This window comes from Somniosus microcephalus, unplaced genomic scaffold, assembly GCF_052327205.1.
Source record: "Somniosus microcephalus isolate GS21.2 unplaced genomic scaffold, FLI_Smic_1.0 unresolved_chr6, whole genome shotgun sequence".
Taxonomy (NCBI): domain Eukaryota; kingdom Metazoa; phylum Chordata; class Chondrichthyes; order Squaliformes; family Somniosidae; genus Somniosus; species Somniosus microcephalus.
In genome coordinates, this window is record NW_028225184.1 from 11,206,741 (window position 1) to 11,225,576 (window position 18,836).

At 51.7% G+C, this 18,836-nt stretch overlaps 1 protein-coding gene across 1 annotated transcript in view; it reads right to left on the reverse strand.

Annotated features, from left to right (window-relative positions):
• LOC147087060 (uncharacterized) overlaps positions 1–18,836 on the reverse strand; it is a 44,074-nt gene that overhangs the window by 8,532 nt on the left and 16,706 nt on the right. Inside the window, exons 5-9 of the mRNA XM_085978182.1 lie at positions 18,011–18,182; positions 8,300–8,400; positions 6,879–6,956; positions 5,676–6,233; positions 4,093–4,361 (exon numbers count right to left, since the gene is read on the reverse strand). Of these exons, the coding sequence (XP_085834308.1) occupies positions 4,093–4,361; positions 5,676–6,233; positions 6,879–6,956; positions 8,300–8,400; positions 18,011–18,182 (1,178 nt within the window). The remainder of the gene's footprint in view (positions 1–4,092; positions 4,362–5,675; positions 6,234–6,878; positions 6,957–8,299; positions 8,401–18,010; positions 18,183–18,836) is intronic.

The following is an 18,836-nucleotide window of genomic DNA, read 5'->3' on the forward strand; positions in this document are numbered from 1 at the left end:
TCCCTATCTCTGTAACCTCCTCAATCCCCGACAAGCCTCCCCATCTCCAAAACCTCCTCCAGCCCTACAACCCTCCCTACATCTGTAACTTCCTCCAGCCACTACAACCCTCCCTATCTCTGTAACCACCTCCAGCTCTACAACCCTCCCTATCTCTGTAACCTCCTCCAGCCCCTACAACACCCCCTATCTCTGTAACCTCCTCCAGCCTGTACAACCCTCCCTATCTCTGTAACCTCCTCCAGCTCCTAGAACTGTCCCTATCTCTGTAACCTGCTCTAGCCCCCTACACCCCCCTATCTCTGTAACCTCCTCCAGCCCCTACACCCGCCCCACTATCTGTGTAACCTCCTCCAGCCCCTACAACCCTCCCTATCTCTGTAACCTCCTCCAGTCACTACACCCCTCCCTATCTCTGTAACCTCGTCCAGCCCCTACAACCCTCCCAATCACTGTAACGTCCCCCAGCCCTACAAACTTGCGTATCTCTGTAACCTCCTCCCGCCCCTACAATCCTCCCCATCTCTGTAACTTCCTCCAGCCCTACAACCTTGCCTATCTCTGTAACCTCCTCCAGCTCCTAGAACGGTCACTATCTCTGTGACCTGCTCTAGCCCCCTACACCCCCCTATCTCTGTAACCTCCTCCAGCCCCTACAACCCTCCCTATCTCTGCAACCTCCTCCAGCCCCTACAACCCTCCCTATATCTGTAACCTCCTCCAGCGCCTACAACCTTCCCTATCTCTGTAACCTCCTCAATCACCGACAAGCCTCCCTATCTCCGAAACCTCCTCCAGACCGACAACCCTCCCTATCTCTAACCTCCTCCAGTCACTACACCCCTCCCTATCTCTGTAACCTCCTCCAGCCCCTACAACCCTCCCTATACCTGTAAACTACTCCAGACCCTACACCCCGCCCTAGCTCTGTAACCTCCTCCAGCCCCTACAACCCTCCCTATCTCTGTAACCTCCTCCAGCCCCTACATCCCTCCCCATCTCTGTAACCTCCTCCAGCCGCTACACCCCTCCCTACATCTGTAACCTCCTCCAGCCCCTACTACCTTCCCTATCTCTGTAACCTCCTCCAGCCCGTACAACCCCCCTATCTCTGTAACCTCCTCCAGCCCTACACCCCTACCTGTCTCTGTAACCTCCTCTAGCTCCTAGAACTGTCCCTATCTCTGTAACCTGCTCTAGCCCCCTACAATCCTCCCTATCTCTGTAACCTCCTCCAGCCCCTACAAACCTCCCTAGCTCTGTAACCCCCTCCAGCCCTACACCCCTCCCTATCTCTGTAACCTCATCCAGCCTTCTATAAACCTCCCTATCTCTGTAAACTCCTCCAGCCCCTACAACCCTCCCTATCTCTGGTACCTCCACCAGCCCCTACAACACTCCCTAAATCTGTAACCTCCACCAGTCCCACAACCCTCCCTATCATTGTAAACTACTCCAGCCCCTACACCCCTCCCTATCTCTGTAACCTCCTCCAGCCCCTACAACTCTCCCGATCTCTGTAACCTCCACCAGCCCCTACAACCCTCCCTATATCTGTAACCTCCTCCAGCACCTACACCCCTCCCTATCTCTGTAACCTCCTCCAGCCCCTACAACACTCCCTATCTCTGTAACCTCCTCCAGCCCCTACAACCCTCCCTATCTCTGTAACCTCCTGCAGCCCTACAACCTCCCTATCTCTGCAACCTCCTCCAGCCCTACAACCCTCCCTATCTCTGTAACCTCCTCCAGCCGTACACCCCTCCCTATCTCTGTAACCTCCTCAATCCCCGACAAGCCTCCCCATCTCCAAAACCTCCTCCAGCCCTACAACCCTCCCTACATCTGTAACTTCCTCCAGCCACTACAACCCTCCCTATCTCTGTAACCACCTCCAGCTCTACAACCCTCCCTATCTCTGTAACCTCCTCCAGCCCCTACAACACCCCCTATCTCTGTAACCTCCTCCAGCCTGTACAACCCTCCCTATCTCTGTAACCTCCTCCAGCTCCTAGAACTGTCCCTATCTCTGTAACCTGCTCTAGCCCCCTACACCCCCCTATCTCTGTAACCTCCTCCAGCCCCTACACCCGCCCCACTATCTGTGTAACCTCCTCCAGCCCCTACAACCCTCCCTATCTCTGTAACCTCCTCCAGTCACTACACCCCTCCCTATCTCTGTAACCTCGTCCAGCCCCTACAACCCTCCCAATCACTGTAACGTCCCCCAGCCCTACAAACTTGCGTATCTCTGTAACCTCCTCCCGCCCCTACAATCCTCCCCATCTCTGTAACTTCCTCCAGCCCTACAACCTTGCCTATCTCTGTAACCTCCTCCAGCTCCTAGAACGGTCACTTTCTCTGTGACCTGCTCTAGCCCCCTACACCCCCCTATCTCTGTAACCTCCTCCAGCCCCTACAACCCTCCCTATCTCTGTAACCTCGTCCAGCCCCTAAAAAACCTCCCTAGCTCTGTAACCCCCTCCAGCCCTACACCCCTCCCGACCTCTGTAACCCCCTCCAGCCCTACACCCCAGCCCTACACCCCTCCCTATCTCTGTAAACTCCTCCAGGCCTACAACACTTCCTTTCTCCAGAACCGCCTCCAGCCCCTACAACCCTCGCTATCGCTGTAACCTCCTCCTGCCCCCCACAACCCTCCTTATCTCTGTAACCTCGTCCAGCCCGACAACCCATCCTATCTCTGTAACCTCCTCCAGCCCTACACACCTCCCTATCTCTGTAACTCCTTCAGCCTCTGCAATCCTCCCTATTTCTGTAACCTCCTCCAGCCCCTACACCCCTCCTTAGCTCTAATCTCCTTCAGTCCCTACACCCCTCCCTATTTCTATAACCCCCTCCAGCCCCTACAACCCTCCCTATCTCTGTAACCTCCTCCAGCTCTACAACACTCCCTGTCTCGACACACCCCATTTCCAACCTTGTTTAGGCCAGATTTGGAGCACTGTGCACAGTTCTGGTCTCCACATACCTTGGTTAGATGACACGGAGCACTGTGCACCGTTCTGGTCTCCATATACCTTGGTTAGACCACACTTGGAGCACTGTGCACAGTTCTGGTCTCCATATACCTTGGTTAGACCACACTTGGAGCACTGTGCACAGTTCTGGTCTCCATATACCTTGGTTAGACCACACTTGGAGCAGTGTGTACAGTTCTGGTCTCCATATCCCTTGGTTAGACCACACTTGGAGCACTGTGCACAGTTCTGGTCTCCATATACCTTGGTTAGACCACACTTGGAGCACTGTGCACAGTTCTGGTCTCCATATACCTTGGTTAGACCACACTTGGAGCACTGTGCACAGTTCTGGTCTCCATATACCTTGGTTAGACCACACTTGGAGCACTGTGCACAGTTCTGGTCTCCATATACCTTGGTTAGACCACACTTGGAGCACTGTGCACAGTTCTGGTCTCCATATACCTTGGTTAGACCACACTTGGAGCACTGTGCACAGTTCTGGTCTCCATATACCTGGGTTAGACCACACTTGGAGCACTGTGCACAGTTCTGGTCTCCATATACCTTGGTTAGATGACACGGAGCACTGTGCACAGTTCTGGTCTCCATATACCTTGGTTAGACCACACTTGGAGCACTGTGCACAGTTCTGGTCTCCATATACCTTGGTTAGACTACACTTGGAGTATGTTTTTTCTGTGCTGTGTATCCAATGTAATCCTATGTGACACTGCAGTCCATCACTGCACCCTCCCCCAACATCTCCTCCAAAGTGGAGGAGCCAGGAATTTACTGATGTAACAACCTCAATTAGCCTTGATTTGTCCTTGGCATGTGCCTATCCACGCCCCCCTTCCCTGCGTCCCCTAAAGGGAACAGGCCAGTACACCCTGTTGTTTAGGACGCATCAATATCCGTCACGTAGGTGGGGAGGAGCCAACTAGTTTCTTTCAAAAAGCCTCACTTGTGGAACTTTATCAAGTGCCTTCCTTTGAAAAGAAATTGCGTTTTGCTTGGAGATAGCACAGGGAAGGGCGGGGAGGGGGATTTTGGCGAGGTGTGGACCACCTCCGAAAGGATGGGAGTGTCGCTACGACCCTCGTACCTGCTCGTCGTAAGAGTTGAGCTCTCTGCTGTCTATATCGTGTTCCATCAGCTCACACTCAATGCTCATTTCCACCCTGTCGCGGTCGCAGTGCGGGGCGTAACCAAAGGGCTCCATCTCCTCCGGCATCCTCAGCGGTAAGCCCAGCTCTCCGGGGTAGTCGGAGTCGCACTCCCCGGTCTCCGAGGTGTCTTGGCTGTCAAGAAAGGAGAACGTGTCGTGGAGTTCCAGCGCGATCTCGGGGCTTAAGACAGGACTCGGGGAAGCACCTGAGAGGCAAAGGGAAGCACAGGATTAGTCACTCTCTCTCTCCTGCCCTCCCCACACTCTCTCTGTACCTCGCAGTCTCTCTACCCTGCTCTCTCTCTCTCCCCCCGCCCTCCCCACACTCTCTCTCTACCTCGCAGTCTCTCTACCCTGCTCTCTCTCTCTCCCCCCGCCCTCCCCACACTCTCTGTACCTCGCGGTCTCTCTCTCTCTCTACCCTGCTCTCTCTCTCTCTCTCTCTCTCCCTCCCCACACTCTCTCTGTACCTCGCGGTCTCTCTCTCTCTATCCTGCTCTCTCTCTCTCTCTCCTCCCCACACTCTCTCTCTGTACCTCGCGGTCTCTCAATTCAATTCCATTCAATTCAATTCAAATCGCTTTATTGGCATGACAAGGTACATCTTATGTTGCCAAAGCATCGAAAAACATTCATGGTTGAACACATAAACACAGATCTGTCCATACAGTGTATAAACAGATATATCCCTGAGTGTATAAATATACATTCATATAATTTGTATATACCCTTTTCTTATATTTAGTGGTTGTCCCTCTGTTTATGGCAAGCTGTAACATAGTGTGCCGCTAAGGTTACACAATTTCTCTCTTCCTCTAGTAGGTATGGGAGTTTTTGGTCATCATTCAAATTTCTGAATTCCGGGCATATTTTTGTGAATTTTGGGTAGAAATTCTCCCTGATGCCCTGATATTTTCTACAAGCTGTGAGGAAGTGCATCTCTGTCTCCACCACTCCCTGACTGCAGTGAGAGCGTATCCTGTCCTCTCTTGGCAGCCGGGTCTGCCTGTGTCTGCCTTTTTCGATCGCCAGGCTATGTTCACTAAGTCTGTACCTTGTCAAGGTTTTTCTCAGTTTGCTATCCTTTACCATGGTCAGGTAATCAGCCATGTTGTATTGTCTGTTTAGGGCCAGGTAGCAATTGAGTTTGCTTTGGGTTTTTGTTGTTTCTGCCCAATATGACAGCTATTTTTCCTTTTGCTTAGCGACGATTGTGTTGGGTCGAATTCTTTGTGTTATGCTGTCACTGTCCTGGGGCTGGTTATTGTTAGTAGTGTTAGTAGTTACTTCACTGAGTCCCAGGACTAGTTGACTGAGGGTATTCTTCTTTATGGTCCTCTCTTGGCATTTCAGGGCTTCGTAATGATAGCAGTGGGGGTTGCTCATTTTTAGGTGTTTCCAAAATTTGGTGGCTCTTTTTTCACCCCCCAGTCCCCCTCACCCCCACCCCCAGTCCCCCTCACCCCCAGTCCCCCCACCCCCAGTCCCTGTCTCTCACTCTCTCTCTGTCTGTGACTCACCGTGATGGTCCATTCTCACTGTCTCCTCCTCCGCTCCGGCTGCGACCAGCTCCCGCGGGCCCTCCTCCTCTTCCTCCTCTTCCTCCTCCTCTGTTCCAGCTGCGACCAGCTCCCGCGGGCCCTCCTCTTCCTCCTCGTCCGCCCCGGCTGCGACAAGCTCTCGCGGGCCCTCCTCCTCCTCCTCTTCCTCCGCTCCGCAGCCCCGGTCCCCGGGATCGATTCTGCCCCCGACCCACTCGCTCCCCGATGGGAACGGCCTGTGCAGGAGCGAGCTGACGTGCTCGGGCACGCTGACATGGAAGGGGCCCGAGATGTGCATGGCCGCACACTTCTCCGCCCGCAGCCGCGCAGCCTTGCCGGAGCGGGGCGAGTCGGCTCCTGCCCGCAGGACCGGCGCGGGCTCGAAGCCCCCCCCGGGGTCGCGCAGGATCTCCGGCCCCAGCGAGCAGAAGGCGGGGGGCTCGGGGGCCGGGGAGTGCCGGGGTCCGGAGCCGAAACTGTCGCGCCGGCCCAGGGGGGCGTGGGACGGGGCGCGGTGTGGCGATCCCGGAGAGCTGCCTGCGGGAGAGAGGGAAGGAGGGCAGTTAGACCGACGGAGAGATGGAGGGGAGAGAGGGAAGGAGAGGGAAGGAGAGAGGGAGGGGGGAGAAAGAGGGGAGAGAGAGAGAGGGGGGGGAGAGAGAGAGGGAGAGGGAGGGAGGGAGAGAGAGGGAGGGAGAGAGAGGGAGGGAGAGAGAGGGAAGGAGAGAGAGGGAAGGAGAGAGAGAGAGAGAGAGAGAGGGGAGAGAGGGGTAGAGTGAGGGGGAGAGTGAGTGCAGATAGAGAGGGAGGGGAGAGAGAGGGGGAGAGAGGGAAGGGGAGAGAGAGGGAGGGGAGAGCGAGAGAGGAGAGAGGGAAGGAGAGATACGGAGACAGAGACAGAGAGAGGAGAGAGAGGGAATGAGAGAGAGGATAGAGAGGGGAGAGAGGGAAGGACAGAGAGAGGGGAGAGAGGGAAGGAGAGAGGATAGAGAGAGGAGAGAAGGAAGGAGAGAGGATAGAGAGAGGAGAGGGGGAAGGAGAGAGAGGGGGGAGAGAGGGAAGGAGAGAGAGAGAGGGGGGAGAGAGGGAAGGAGAGATAATGCAGCAACAATTCAGATAAAGTGAGATTCTCTTTTAAGAAGTGGGCCCCACTCAGCCAGAGCCTTGCCCAATGGGCCTCACCATCATTGGTGAATGGCGCTGAGCTCAGCGAGTCCATGCTCTTGGCCGGCCTCAGGTTCCTCGCCTCCGACTTCACATCTGGACAGTGATTGGTGGAGAGAGGCAACGAATTAATGAGTAACGTGGAGAGAGACACAAAAAAAAACCTTCCCATTCCCACTGTTCACAATCCCAATGGACCCAAACCCCTTCCCATTCACTCCCACTGTACACAATCCCAATGGACCCAAACCCCTTCCCATTCACTCCCACTGTACACAATCCCAATGAACTCAAACCCCTTCCCATTCACTCCCACTGTACACAATCCCAATGGACCCAAACCCCTTCCCATTCACTCCCACTGTACACAATCCCAATGGACCCAAACCCCTTCCCATTCACTCCCACTGTACACAATCCCAATGAACTCAAACCCCTTCCCATTCACTCCCACTGTACACAATCCCAATGGACCCAAACCCCTTCCCATTCACTCCCACTGTACACAATCCCAATGGACCCAAACCCCTTCCCATTCACTCCCACTGTACACAATCCCAATGGACCCAACCCCCTTCCCATTCACTCCCACTGTACACAATCCCAATGGACCCAAACCCCTTCCCATTCGCTCCCACTGTTCACAATCCCAATGAACTCAAACCCCTTCCCATTCACTCCCACTGTTCACAATCCCAATGGACCCAAACCCCTTCCCATTCACTCCCACTGTACACAATCCCACTGGACCCAAACCCCTTCCCATTCACTCCCACTGTACATAATCCCAATGGACCCAAACCCCTTCCCATTCACTCCCACTGAACACAATCCCAATGGACCCAAACCCCTTCCCATTCACTCCCACTGTACACAATCCCAATGGACCCAAACCCCTTCCCATTCACTCCCACTGTACACAATCCCAATGGACCCAAACCCCTTCCCATTCACTCCCACTGTTCACAATCCCAATGGACCCAAACCCCTTTCCATTCACTCCCACTGTACACAATCCCAATGGACCCAAACCCGTTCCCATTCACTCCCACTGTACACAATCCCAATGGACCCAAACCCCTTCCCATTCACTCCCACTGTACACAATCCCAATGGACCCAAACCCCTTCCCATTCACTCCCACTGTACACAATCCCAATGGACCCAAACCCCTTCCCATTCACTCCCACTTTACACAATCCCAATGGACCCAAACCCCTTCCCATTCACTCCCACTGTACACAATCCCAATGGGACCCAAACCCCTTCCCATTCACTCCCACTGTACACAATCCCAATGGGGCCAAACCCCTTCCCATTCGCTCCCACTGTTCAGAATCTCTCAGTCTCTCTCTGTTCCGCTCTCTCTCTTTCTGTCTATCTCCCTCTCTTCATCTCCCTCTCAAAGTCTGCAGTCCCCACTCCTGCCCCATACTGACCTTTCCCCTCATTCCTGCAGACTTTCCGTTTCGAGTCTGTCCCAGATCGTCCAAGATTGAAAATAGATCTCCATTTCTTTACCTTCAGTGACCCTTTCCTCCTACATAGTGGACAGAAGGCATAATCTGTTAATTTATATATAAACCTTCTGAACCCCTCGATTAGATTCCAGCCTGTAACTCACTCACGTGTATCTGTTATTCTATATATAAACCCCACCGAACTCCTCGATTAGATTCCAGCCTGTAACTCACTCCCGGGTATCTGTTATTCTATATATAATCCCCCCGAACCCCTCGATTAGATTCCAGCCTGTAACTCACTCACGTGTATCTGTTATTCTATATATAAACCCCACCGAACTCCTCGATTAGATTCCAGCCTGTAACTCACTCCCGGGTATCTGTTATTCTATATATAAACCCCCGAACCCCTCGATTAGTTTCCAGCCAGTAACTCACACCCGGGTATCTGTTATTCTATATATAATCCCCCCGAAACCCTCGATTAGATTCCAGCCTGTAACTCACTCCCGGGTATTTGTTATTCTATATATAAACCCCCCGAACCCCTCGATTAGATTCCAGCCTGTAACTCACTCCCGGGTATCTGTTATTCTATATATAAACCCCCCGAACCCTTCGATTAGATTCCAGCCTGTAACTCACTCCCGGGTATCTGTTATTCTATATATAAACCCCCCGAACCCCTTGATTAGATTCCCACCTGTAACTCACACCTGGGTATCTGTTATTCTATATATAAACCCCCCGAACCCCTCGATTAGATTCCAGCCTGTAACTCACTCCCGGGTATCTGTTATTCTATATACAAACCCCCTGAACCCCTCGATTAGATTCCAGCCTGTAACTCACTCCCTGGTATCTGTTATTCTATATATAAACCCCCCGAACCCCTCGATTAGATTCCAGCCTGTAACTCACACCCGGGTATCTGTTATTCTATATATAAACCCCCCCAACCCCTCGATTAGATTCCAGTCTGTAACTCACTCCCGGGTATCTGTTATTCTATATATAAACCCCCTGAACCCCTCGATTAGATTCCAGTCTGTAACTCACTCCCGGGTATCTGTTATTCTATATATAAACCCCCCGAACCCTCGATTAGATTCCAGCCTGTAACTCACTCCCGGGTATCTGTTATTCTATATATAAACCCCCCGAACCCCTCGATTAGATTCCAGCCTGTAACTCACACCTGGGTATCTGTTATTCTATATATAAACCCCCCCGAACCCCTCGATTAGATTCCAGCCTGTAACTCACTCCCGGGTATCTGTTATTCTATATATAAACCCCGCCGAACCCCTCGATTAGATTCCAGCCTGTAACTCACACCCGAGTATCTGTTATTCTATATAAAAACCCCCCCGAACCCCTCGATTAGATTCCAGCCTGTAACTCACTCCCGGGTGTCTGTTATTCTATATATAAACCCCCCGAACCCCTCGATTAGATTCCAGCCTGTAACTCACTCCCGGGTATCTGTTATTCTATATATAAACCCCCCGAACTCCTCGATTAGATTCCAGCCTGTAACTCACTCCCGGGTATCTGTTATTCTATATACAAACCCCCCGATTAGACTCCAGCCTGTAACTCACTCCCGGGTATCTGTTATTCTATATATAACCCCCCCCGAACCCCTCGATTAGATTCCAGCCTGTAACTCACTCCCGGGTATCTGTTATTCTATATATAAACCCCCGAACCCCTCGATTAGATTCCAGCCTGTAACTCACTCCCGGGTATCTGTTATTCTATATATAAACCCCCCCGAACCCCTCGATTAGATTCCAGCCTGTAACTCACTCCCGGGTATCTGTTATTCTATATATAAACCCTCGGAACCCCTCGATTGTGTCCAAAGATGTGCGGGTTAGGTTGATTGGCTATGATAAATTGACCCTTAGTGTTAGGGGGATTAAATACGTGGGGTTACGGGGATAGGGTGGGATATGTGTTGGTGTAGGGGTTACGGGGATCGGGTGGGATATGTGTCGGTGCAGGCTCGATGAGCCAAAATGGCCTCTATCTGCACTGTGGGGTTTCTGTGATTCTGTGATTAGATTCCAGCCTGTAACTCACTCCCGGGTATCTGTTGCTTTATATATAAACCCCCTGAACCCCTCGATTAGATTCCAGCCTGTAACTCACTCCCGGGTATCTGTTATTCTATATATAAACCCCCCGAACCCCTCGATTAGATTCCAGCCTGTAACTCACTCCCGGGTATCTGTTATTCTATATATAAAACCCCCGAACCCCTCGATTAGATTCCAGCCTGTAACTCACTCCCGGGTATCCGTTATTCTATATATAAACTCCCCGAACACCTCGATTAGATTCCAGCCTGTAACTCACTCCCGGGTATCGGTTATTCTATATATAAAACCCCCGAACCCCTCGATTAGATTCCAGCCTGTAACTCACTCCCGGGTATCTGTTATTCTATATATAAACCCCCCGAATCCCTCGATTCGATTCCAGCCTGTAACTCACTCCCGGGTATCTGTTATTCTATGTATAAACCCACCCGAACCCCTCAATTAGATTCCAGCCTGTAACTCACTCCCGGGTATCTGTTATTCTATATATAAACTCCCCGAACCCCTCGATTAGATTCCAGCCTGTAACTCACTCCCGGGTATCTGTTATTCTATATATAAACTCCCCGAACGCCTCGATTAGATTCCAGCCTGTAACTCACTCCCGGGTATCTGTTATTCTATATATAAACCCCCCCGAACCCCTCGATTAGGTTCCAGCCTGTAACTCACTCCCGGGTATCTGTTATTCTATATATAAACTCCCCGAACCCCTCGATTAGATTCCAGCCTGTAACTCACTCCCGGGTATGTGTTATTCTATATATAAACCCCCCGAACCCCTCGATTAGATTCCAGCCTGTAACTCACTCCCGGGTATCTGTTAGAAAGATAGTGACATAGGAACAGGATGAGGCTCATTCAGCCCCTCGAATGGCCTACTCCTATCTGCTATCTAACCTACAGAAACATAGAAGATAGGAGCAGGAGTAGGCCATTCGGCCCCTCGAGCCTGCTCCGCCATTTAATGAGATCATGGCTGATCATCCAAATTCAGTACCCTGTCCCTGCTTTCTCCCCATATCCCTTGATCCCTTTAGCCTTAAGAAATATATCTAACTCCTTCTTGAACATATTTAATGAATTGGCCTCTACCGCCCTCTGTGGCAGAGAATTCCACAGGTTCACCACTCTCTGGGTGAAGAAATTCCTCCTCATCTCAGTCCTAAATGGCTTACCCCTTATCCTTAGACTATGACCCCTGGTTCTGGACTCCCCCGCCATCGGGAACATCCTTCCTGCATCCAGTCTGTCTAGTCCTGTTAGAATTTTATAAGTTTCAATGAGATCCCCTCTCAATCTTCTAAACTCCAGTGAGTATAATCCCAATCGACCCAATCTCTCCTCATACGTCATTCCTGCCATCCCAGGTATCAGCCTGGTGAATCTTCGCTGCACTCCCTCCATGGCAAGAACATCCTTCCTCAGATAAGGCGACCAAAACTGCACACAATACTCAAGGTGCGGTCTCACCAAGGCCCTGTACAACTGCAGCAAGGCATCCTTGTTCCTGTACTCGAACCCTCTCGCTACGAAGGCCAACATACCATTTGCCTTCTTAACCGCCTGCTGCACCTGCATGCTTACCTTCAGCGACTGGTGCACAAGGACACCCAGGTCTCGTTGCACTTCCCCTTCTCCCAATCTATTGCCGTTCAGATAATAACCTGCCTTCCTGTTTTTGCCACCAAAGTGGATAACCTCGCATTTATCCACATTATACTGCATCTGCCATATCGCCCAACCTGGCCAAATCATATTGGAGTTTCTTGGCATCCTCCTCACAGCACACACCCCCACCCAGCTTTGTGCCGTCTGCAAACTTGGAGATATTACATCCAGTTCCCTCGTCTAGATCATTAATATGTATTGTGAATAGCTGGGGTCCTAGCACCGAACCCTGTGGTACCCCACTAGTCACTGCCTGCCACTCGGAAAAAGTATAGAACAGGTTGTACCTGTAGGATTTAGTAAACATTATTAAGATTCAATAACCATTTTTTTATAACTATAATATGTGAAATTGTATGTTAAAAATCTGAAAGCCTGTATAAAATGGTGAATGACTGAGAGCAAAGCAGGATGGGAAAGTATGCCAACCAGACTAAAAACCTCTGAAGTAACAATGTTGTGCTGCTCAACATGGAGGGGATGAGGAATTCCATAATATTATACAAAGATGGGAGGGAAAGCAGTGAGTGAGGAGGACATAAAAAACCCGCAAAAGGACATAGACAGGCTAAGTGAGTGGGCAGAAATTTGGCAGATGGAATATAATGTTGGAAAGTGTGAGGTTATGCACTTTGGTAGAAATAATCAAAGAGCAAGTTATAATCTAAATGGAGTGAAACTGCAAAGTGCTACAGTACAAAGGGATCTGGGGGTCCTGGTGCATGAAACACAGAAGGTTAGTATGCAGGTGCAGCAGGTGATCAGGAAGGCCAATGGAATCTTGGCTTTTATTGCAAGGGGGATGGAGTATAAAAACAGGGAAGTCTTGCTTCAGTTATACAGGGTACTGGTGAGGCCACACCTGGAATACTGCGTACAGTTTTGGTTTCCATATTTAAGAAAAGATATACTTGCTCTCGAGGCGGTTCAGAGAAGGTTCACTCGGTTGATTCCGGAGATGAGGGGGTTGACTTATGAGGAGAGGTTGAGTAGGTTGGGACTCTACTCATTGGAGTTCAGAAGAATGAGAGGCGATCTTTTCGAAACATATAAGATTGTGAGGGGGCTTGATCGGGTGGATGCGGGGAGGATGTTTCCACTGATGGGTGAGACTAGAACTAGGGGGCATAATCTTAGAATAAGGGGCTGCGCTTTCAAAACTGAGATGAGGAGAAACTTCTTCACTCAGAGGGTAGTAAATCTATGGAATTTGCTACCCCAGGGAGCTGTGGAAGCTGTGACATTAAATAAATTTAAAATGGAGATAGACAGTTTCCTAGCTGATAAGGGAATTAGGGGTTACGGGGAGAGGGCAGGGAAGTGGACGTGAGTCTAGATTCAGATCAGCCATGATCCTATTGAATGGCGGAGCAGGCCCGAGGGGCCGTATGGCCTACTCCTGCTCCTACTTCTTATGTTCTTATTATGCTTAAAGAGATCAGAACTAGAGAGAGAGATAGGATGGAGACATCCCTCCTCGGCACAGCTATAGGATGGACAGACTGTTCAGACAACCTCTTGAAAAATGGTCTGTGAAAAGTGAACATCTAAAGATAAGGGAAATAGCAACAGAAAACGCTGGAAAAACTCAGCGGGCCAGGGCAGCATCCGTGGAGAGAGAAACAGTCAACGTTTCAGGTCGAAACCCTTCGTCAGGACTGAGAATTAAAGACAGGAAATGAAACAGATTAAAAGGCAGTTTGGGGGCTGGGAAATGGGGGAGGGGATGAAAGAGACATTGGGGTAAAAATTCGGTATCGCCCCATTTGGGGCGCCATTATCGGCCGTGCGCAAAGTTTAGCGCCCGGCGCTAGTTATCGCCTCCGACTTGGCTTTTATCGCCCCTGGAGGTGATTGGAGCGCTAAATCAGGCGCTTCACACCTGTCTTAAGGCGCAAAGGCCGAGGAGTGAGGCGCTACCTCAGAGCGCTGGCGAAGCAAGGAAGGGCAAATCCAAATAAACCTGCAAAGTGCTGCTCATTACTCAAAACTCCTTCACACAGCATTGAATCTCTCCAGAAGCCTCTCGCTCTCTCTCTGTCAGAATGCGTGGTGCAAAAATGGCACCGACAAAAAAAGGCAGCAAGCGGTCGCCTTTAAATAGCGCTCCCCTAGTCCCTTTCTGACAGCGTAACGCTCCCCTCAACCTGTCGTTGCTAGCGGCAGGCGTTAAGGCAGGGGCCGCCACTCAATATCCGGTCCGGGGCGCTACCGGGGCGTTGCGCACTCGACTGACGTCACGATCTGCGGGCGCGGGAGATCGTGACGGTAGTGTTTAGCGCCGCCGCAAAATGTCTGGTTAAGTTCGCGAGCGACGCAAACATCGCCATGCCCCAGGCGCTAGTTGCTTTGCACCCCATTCACAGAAATCACAGAAACCCCACAGTGCAGATAGAGGCCATTTCGGCCCATCGAGCCTGCACCGACACATATCCCACCCGATCCCCGTAACCCCTACACCAACACATATCCCACCCTATCCCCGTAACCCCACGTATTTTAACCCCCCTAACACTAAGGGTCAATTTATCATAACCAATCATCCTAACCCGCACATCTTTGAACTGTGGGAGGAAACCGGAGCACCCGGAGGAAACCCACGCAAACACGGGGAGAATGTGCAAACTCCACACAGGCAGTCACCCGAGGCCGGATTCGAACCCGGGTCCCTGGCGCTGTGAGGCAACAGTGCTAACCACTATGCCACCGTGCTACCCATTCGAAGGTTCGAAAATTTCTGCACAACCCCAGAACAGAAGGAAAAGTCATTTTGAAAGTGATTTGTGGAACATCACAGAAGGAACATGTGAAAAGGACAACAGTGTGGTTGGGCCAAACAGAAGGATTTTCAAAGAGTTTAATTTAAGGAAAAGATTTTGGACGGTTTTAAGGAATATTGGGCCAAAGGGGTTTAAAATCAAAATCCCAGGAAGACTTGGCTGGTTTAAAAAGACATGTTCAGACTTGTAGGAAAAGGCTGCGACAGGAATGTGGGATTGACCTCTGCAGAGGAACAGTTTGTGTATTCGAAAGTAGCCAGACTGTCTGGGAGGAACAATAAACGAAACTCAGCCCCTATCTGGGAATTTGCATTCAATCAATAAATCAATGAAAACCCCGGCCTCACCTAAAGCCCAAAGCCCAATAAAACCCATGCATAAAAGAACCTGCACAGAATTTGAAGGCCTTACAGGAAATCTAAGATTAAAAGCCTGTTTGAGACATCCAAAACCACTTCACACCTTCAACTACTCAGGAAGCTATCCCAAAACCAGTTAACTAAATGGGACCAATCAAGTGGCCCTTAACGAGCCAGCCAAAAATCTAACAAGATTAGCAGGTTTCGTTTAGTATAAACAAAAGACCTGTCTCCACAAGAAGGCAGTTCGTTCGATCAGTTCGATCATTACAGTTCAGGCAGAGAATTGAAGTCAGCAGTGCAGTTCGGACAGACACAGAAAAAGGAACAGCTCATAGTGGTTAGCACTGTTGCCTCACAGCGCCAGGGACCCGGGTTCGAATCTGGCCTTGGTTGACTGTCTGTGTGGAGTTCGCACATTCTCCCCGTGTTTGCGTGGGTTTCCTCCGGGTGCTCCGGTTTCCTCCCACAGTGCAAAGATGTGCGGGTTAGGTTGATTGGCTATGATAAATTGACCCTTAGCGTTAGAGGGATTAAATACGTGGGGTTACGGGGATAGGGTGGGATATGTGTCGGTGCAGGCTCGATGGGCCGAAATGGCCTCTATCTGCACTGTGGGGTTTCTGTGATCTGTGATTGTGATTGGGCCACCGCGACCAACAAGAAACCAACCTGGAAGAAACCGAAGATCTGGAAGATTTTCCCACTCTACAAACTATTCCTGCGTTTGGTGAGCATTTCCTGGTGCTCTGGAAGTCAACCTAGTTAGTGTAGTGGTATTGGGAGGGGTAAGGTATTTTTGTCTATTGTCATTCTCCCTCGCATATTCCGAAGTGTTCCCCCTTTTAGAGTGATAAGAGTTATTGGCCTAGAAATTCGCCTCGCCAGGGTGCTAAAAGAAGCGCCCCGGAAGTAGTCGCGGCCGCCCGCCGCAAATTGACTTTGCGCGCCCCAGAGGGAAGCGCGGCGCTACTGGATGCGCCCCGCATCCCTCTTGGGGCGCTGCAACTCAATATCGCTGCCCAACGTGCCGCAGCGCCACACGCTGCGGCACGGCGCGCTGCGGTACTGCAGGCCTTCCTCCCCTTCGTAAAGGGGAGGGGCCTGCTGCAGCGCGATCAAAGAGCGCGAGTGCCGGCAAGAGAACCCGGCACCGAGGAGAAGTGCCGGGCTCTTGGAACACAGCCGGACCTCCGCGGAGGTGGGCGGGGGGGGGGGTGGCTCAGGAAGCCGGGGACGGCGGCGCGGAGAGTTGCTGGCAGGCGGCCAGCAAAAAAAATGGCCGCCCCGCACCTCAGCGCCTCTACCGTCGCAGGTAGGCCCCCCCTGAACCGGTCGCGTTATAGCAGGGGGCGCAACTAAATTTCGCGATCGGGTCGGCAGCGGGGCGCTGCGCACCCCGATGACGTCATCGGTAGCGGCGCAGCGCTAACGGCTAGCGCTGCCATTAGCGTCCCACTAAATTTAGCGGGAGGCGTGGCCAGTGGCGTTCGACCCACTTAGTGCCCTCTTAAGGCGCTAACAGGTGGCGCAGCCAACTGAATTTCTAGGCCATTGTGTTGTGTATATTTTCCTGTCTCAAATTATATCCAAGTTCTTTTCGCCAATTCAGTTGTCTGTTGCAATTTCATTACAACTCCCAAATACGTCCAGGTCTAGAACCAAGGGAGTGGGAGCGATTCGAACCGCTCAGGGAGTCAGAGGCGAAGCAGACCACACACACCACCCCTTACACCATTAGCGCCCTCTTAAGGTGCTAATGGGAGGCGCAAACAAGTGAATTTTCACCCCACTGGCTGCTGCCCATTGGTGTCTTGTCCAAGAACTCAGAGATCATTAAGATCTTACACGCTTGCTCCCGGCAAAGAGACTCGAGGTGTTCGACGCCTTCCCGGATGCTTCTCGTTGTTAAGCATTACCTCTTTGTACTGGATCTTTGATGGTTAATAAACCTGTACAGGACCTTGGTGAGACCACACCTTGAGTATTGTGTGCAGTTTTGTTCGCCTTATCTGAGGAAGGATGTTCTTGCCATGGAGGGAGTGCAGCGAAGATTCACCAGGCTGATACCTGGGGTGGCAGGAATGACGTATGAGGAGAGATTGGGTCGATTAGGCTTGTACTCGCTGGAGTTTAGAAGAATGAGAGGGGATCTCATCGAAACCTATAAAATTCTGACAGGACTGGACAGACTAGATGCAGGAAGGATGTTCCCGATGGTCGGGGAGTCCAGAACCAGTGGTCACAGTCTAAGGATAAGGGGGAAGGCATTTAGGACAGAGATGAGGAGGAATTTCTTCACCCAGAGAGTGGTGAACCTGTGGAATTCTCTACCACAGAGGGCGGTAGAGGCCAATTCATTAAATATATTCACGAAGGAGTTGGATATATTTCTTAAGGCTAAAGGGATCAAGGGGTATGGGGAGAAAGCAGGGACAGGGTACTGAATTTGGATGATCAGCCATGATCTCATTGAATGGCGGAGCAGGCTCGAGGGGCCGAATGGCCTACTCCTGCTCCTGTCTTCTATGTTTCCATGTTTCTATGTTACCTCTTTGTGCTGGATCTTCAATGCTTAATAAACCTGTTAATAAACCTGTTTAACTTATACACAATATACCTGTACCCAGGGTGGATCTGTGCAGTCACAGACAAATTGTCCTCAGAGCTTTTGAAAACTACACCTATACCAATCCATTTCAACCCAACACAGCCCGACGTAACCCCAGACCCATTTCCCCTCCCTCTCTCCCCTCCCCTCGCTCCTACCTGTGTTCAGGCAGCTCGATAATGGAGTGATACGGCCGAATCGCTGGAGGTCCGTCCCCCATGTTGAGGACGTGAGGTACATGCGAGGCGAGGCTCCGCATCGGGGCCTCGTCGAAGCGCAGGTTCGGGGTGGAGCTCGGGGATGGGAGGGATTTGCGTCTGTCCTGGGAACCTGGGGGAGAGAGGAGGGAGAGAAGGTGAGAGGGGCCTGGGGAGAGAGAGGGAGAGAGAGGGACAGGGGGGTGGGGAAGAGGGATTGGGGAGGAGGTGGGGTTGAGGGTTTGGGGAGAAGGTGGGTAGGGGGGGTTGAGGGATTGGGGAGAAGGTGGGTAGGTGGGGTTGAGGGATTGGGGAGAAGGTGGGTAGGTGGGGTTGAGGGATTGGGGAGGTGGAGGGTAGGTGGGGTTGAGGGATTGGAGAGAAGGTGGGTAGGTGGGGTTGGGGGATTGGGGAGAAGGTGGGTGGGTGGGGTTGAGGGATTGGGGAGAAGGTGGGTAGGTGGGGTTGAGGGATTAGGGAGAAGGTGGGTGGGTGGGGTTGGGGGATTGGGGAGAAGGTGGGTGGGTGGGGTTGAGGGATTGGGGAGAAGGTGGGTAGGTGGGGTTGAGGGATTGGGGAGAAGGTGGGTAGGGGGGTTGAGGGTTTGGGGAGAAGGTGGGTAGGGGGGGTTGAGGGTTTGGGGAGAAGGTGGGTAGGTGGGGTTGAGGGATTGGGGAGAAGGTGGGTAGGTGGGGTTGAGGGATTGGGGAGGTGGAGGGTAGGTGGGGTTGAGGGATTGGGGAGAAGGTGGGTAGGTGGGGTTGAGGGATTGGGGAGAAGGTGGGTG